General features: G+C 40.6%; 1 protein-coding gene across 1 annotated transcript in view; it reads right to left on the reverse strand.

Moving 5' to 3' along the window:
* Positions 3176 to 4135, reverse strand: part of LOC109820855 (ABC transporter A family member 2-like) — a 3904-nt gene continuing 2944 nt past the window's right edge. Inside the window, exon 2 of the mRNA XM_020387048.1 lies at positions 3176 to 3454. Within this exon, the coding sequence (XP_020242637.1) occupies positions 3176 to 3454 (279 nt within the window). The remainder of the gene's footprint in view (positions 3455 to 4135) is intronic.

The raw sequence follows: 4135 nt of genomic DNA on the forward strand, positions 1-4135 counted from the left end.
ATGGTAAATATGGCTACAGCTGATCCGTCTACAATGGAGGACGATGATCAAATGCTAACGTGGGAAGACACGTGGGTTCATCACTTGAACATGCAGTATGGTGATAGATTCGAACAGAGGGAACCCCCCACTGAAGATAAAATAGTCCAAGTTAACATGGGTGACGAGGCCAACCCAAAGCCTATATTCATCAGTGATAGTCTTCCCTCAAATGAGAAGGAGGAGTTAATTGCTCTCATCAGGGAGTATATTGACGTCTTCGCTTGGAACTACGAGGATATGCCAGGGCTCGACCCCAATGTGGCAATGCACCGCCTCCATATCAAGTCGGATGCCAAACCTGTCAAACAACAGCAAAGACGGTTTCGTCCGCAGATTATGGAAGCCATTGAGGCAGAGGTTAAGAAATTGATCGAATCAGGATTTATCCGAGAGGAGCAACATCCGGATTGGCTAGCCAATATCGTTCCAGTCATGAAGAAGAACAGTAAAATTAGGATTTGCATTGACTTCAGGGACCTGAATACGGCATGTCCAAAAGACGACTTTCCTCTCCCAATCACAGATGTCATTATCGACAATACATGTGGATTTGAGAGAATGTATTTTATGGATGGTTTCTCAGGATATAACCAAATCAAGATGCACCCAGATGACGAGAAGCATACAGCGTTCAGAACGCCCCGCTACACGGTGATGCCATTCGGTCTAAAGAATGCAGGCGCCACATACCAACGAGCAATGACTAAAATTTTCCAAGAACATCTCAGGAAAACAGTTGAGTGATACGTTGACGATTTGGTTGTAAAAAGCCGCAACAAAGAAGATCACATCAAGGACCTGAAGACGATGTTCGATCTCATGCGAAGCCATCAATTGAAGATGAACCCTACTAAATCCTTCCTGGGAATGTCTAGCGGAAAATTCCTTGGATTCGTCGTCACCACTAAAGGTATACATATCGATCCTGACAAAGTGAAGGCGATACACGAACTGCAACCTCCTAGAAATTTGAGAGAGCTCAGAGGATTGCAAGGGCGGCTAGCTTACATCCGGCGGTTCATCTCAAACCTTTCTGGGAAGTGCCAACCATTCTCTAAGCTAAACAAGAAAGGGGTGTCATTCATCTGGGACGATGCCTGCCAAAAAGCATTCGAAGATATCAAAACGTATCTGGCGAACCCTCCTGTTCTCGTTGCACCAAAATCAGGTAGACCGTTCTTGATTTATCTCAAGGCGATGAACCACTCGATAAGTGCCTTACTAGCACAAGACGATGATAATGGTCACGAACAGGCAGTCTATTACCTAAGTCGGACCTTGATAGGCGCCGAGTCTCGATATCCGATGATTGAGAAAGAATGCCTATTCGCGATGCAAAAGATGCGGCATTACTTGGTTGGACAGACGATTTACGTCATTTCCAATGTTAATCCAGTACGGGTGTTTATGACGCAACCGGCCTCTATGAATTGGCGATTAGCGAAGTGGGCCCTTCTCTTGTCCCAATATGATTTGCACTTCAAACAACAGAAGTCGATCAAAGGACAAGCAATTTACGATCTTTTGGCGGCAAACCCGACCACAGATACGACAGAAGTATATGATGACTTGCCGGATGAAACCCACGAGGTTAACACCACATCACACCAACAAGTATGGCAATTATACTTTGATGGTGCATCGAGAGCAGTTAATAGGGCAATAACCCCCGGATGTCCTAAAGTCTCCTCCGGAGTTGGAGTTGTCTGAATTTTCTCGGGGAAGCATGTGATGCCTCGGGCCTATTCACTGACTAGTCCATGTTCCAATAACGTAGCCGAGTACAACGCGCTTCTCATTAGACTCAGTTTCGCCAAGGAGCTGGGGGTCGAATATCTCGAAGCTTTTGGGGATTCCCAATTGATAGTCAACCAAGTCCGTGGAGAGTATGAAGTCAGGAACCAAGACCTGATCCCGTACCACCAGGAGGCCATCAAAATGGCAGATTCTTTTGAAGAATTCTTTATTGAATACATCCCTCATCTCCAGAACGCTTATGCACCATGGATTTTCTAACCCAAATCTCCAAATCCTAGCCCAATCCCCAAACCCTAAATCTCATCCCTCCCTCCAATCCAAGGAAAAAAAAACCCAGTCCTCACCCAAACCCTAACCTCAACTCCCCTCAATCCTCCCATCTCCCACCCTCCACCCTCCAATCCAAGAAAAAAGAACCTACTGAAACCCTAGCCAATGAGCAAAAGATCAACAAATCGGCCTCCTAATAACCCTCTCTAGCAAGAACGACGCTGGTCAGTTGAAGAGGACATCAATTTCAGGATTAATTTTAAAATATGATGACTTTGGGGTCTAATATCAAAACATGAAAGATTTGGGGGACTAATATAGAACAAATCTATATTTTTTATAATTAATTGGAACACGTGCTTTTGCACGCGTTTGGGGTGAAGTATTTTTGTCGTTTATGTGTTTTTTAGGCTGAAAACTCAAATAAGTGTGACATTATAAATATGTTAGCATTTAATGGTCAGAAAGGTGTAAAATCAACACGTCAGTGTCACATGGTAACAGTGAAATTTTTTGGTGTTTGCATGATTGAGAGTACTGATGCTTTTTTTTAAATAACTTATGATATTTTCCTGCTAAAAATTACAACTTGTGGTATATAAGTGACAGAAAGGCAAAAGTTTACAGTATTTAAGTAAAATTTGGCCTTAACTTTATCAACGGAAAACTCCTTGTCTTTTAAAAATAACTGAAAAATTCAGATATATTAGTAAATAATTTAGCGGTAAGGGGTGAACACATCTTCCAACTTATAGGCTTTTCTTTCTAAAATTTGGGACGATTGAGGGGTATGCTAATATCAATTATGAAAGATGTAAACTGTTCGAATTGTTAGCTCTGTCCCTCAGATCTCAAGCTTGAGATCTCAATTTCAGGTGCACAATGTTATCCAGTGAATGAAACAGACTGAAAAACTGAAATAAGATGCCATGTCACAAATAGAACAGTAATGCTAAAATAGAGCCTTAAATATGTGTGTCTAAGAATTCTTAAATTTACACCAGGTAAATTCAGTGAGATTGATGTGCTTCATTTCCCAAACCATTTAGGTAATTGAACAAAAGAGAATCATCAAGTTCAGAAGAAGTTCTACGAATAATTTTCATTAGTTTCCATCATGACGTAAAAAGGGAGGTGGATAGAGAAAAGCACCTCCAAGTAATGACCTCGCAATTTCACGCTCAGCTGCAATTTGTAGAGGAATTTGAAATTTGAAAGTTGGGTCCTCAAATTGACCTCGCTTGGCCACACTAGTGGAATTGGTCTGGACGCCATAACTTATAACAGTTGAACTTTTTTCCACAAAATGTAAAGCACCAGGACAGCGCAGGGGGTTATCTAAAAGCCAAGTATCAACTTCTTTTGGAGTTCGAAAGGATTTAACCTGCAGAGTTCACAAGCAAACTATAACTCCTGATCGGCCAATTAAAGTAATCTCTGCTCACTCAGTATTTTGACAATATCTTAATCATTTAAGTGCGAATATTAATTATATATTTCTTTCTCTTTCGGATATCAATTGATTGGGGATAAGTATCCTCCAAAAATACAAGAGAATATAAATAGAAAATATCAAAAATACCATGAAGCTAAAGCAGAAACACATAAAGAATATTCATAAATTCATACCAATAATATTCCATCAAAAGAAGTCAGTGTTTACTTGCTCAGCTAGTAGGAAAGACAATTAGCAGAGGTTTAATGAAGACAATCATAGTCTATTGCAGAAGGGAAAACAAAAAAAAATTGCACAAACATAACAAAAATTGCTAACATGCCAGCCCCATTCACATGGTTATGGTATTCTTCAAATGTTTGTAAATTTTCAGAATCATATCCAACCTACACCAGCGCAGTGGGTTCTTCAAAGTGCATTCATCTAGAGTTCTTATAGAAAATCATAGATTTTAGAAAACCAAATAGAGAAATTTCACTACTCATGTATAGAAAACTTAGCACTACCTTTTTTCAAGGAAAACTAGCCTTCTTGCTCAGGCAATGCGTGCGCGACACAAAAACATGTGGGTGCTGAAGTAGTGAATTTTTGTTTGAGGTGGTTGGGTGG

The sequence above is a fragment of the Asparagus officinalis genome, chromosome 8 (genome assembly GCF_001876935.1).
Source record: "Asparagus officinalis chromosome 8, Aspof.V1, whole genome shotgun sequence".
NCBI classification, from domain to species: Eukaryota; Viridiplantae; Streptophyta; class Magnoliopsida; order Asparagales; family Asparagaceae; genus Asparagus; species Asparagus officinalis.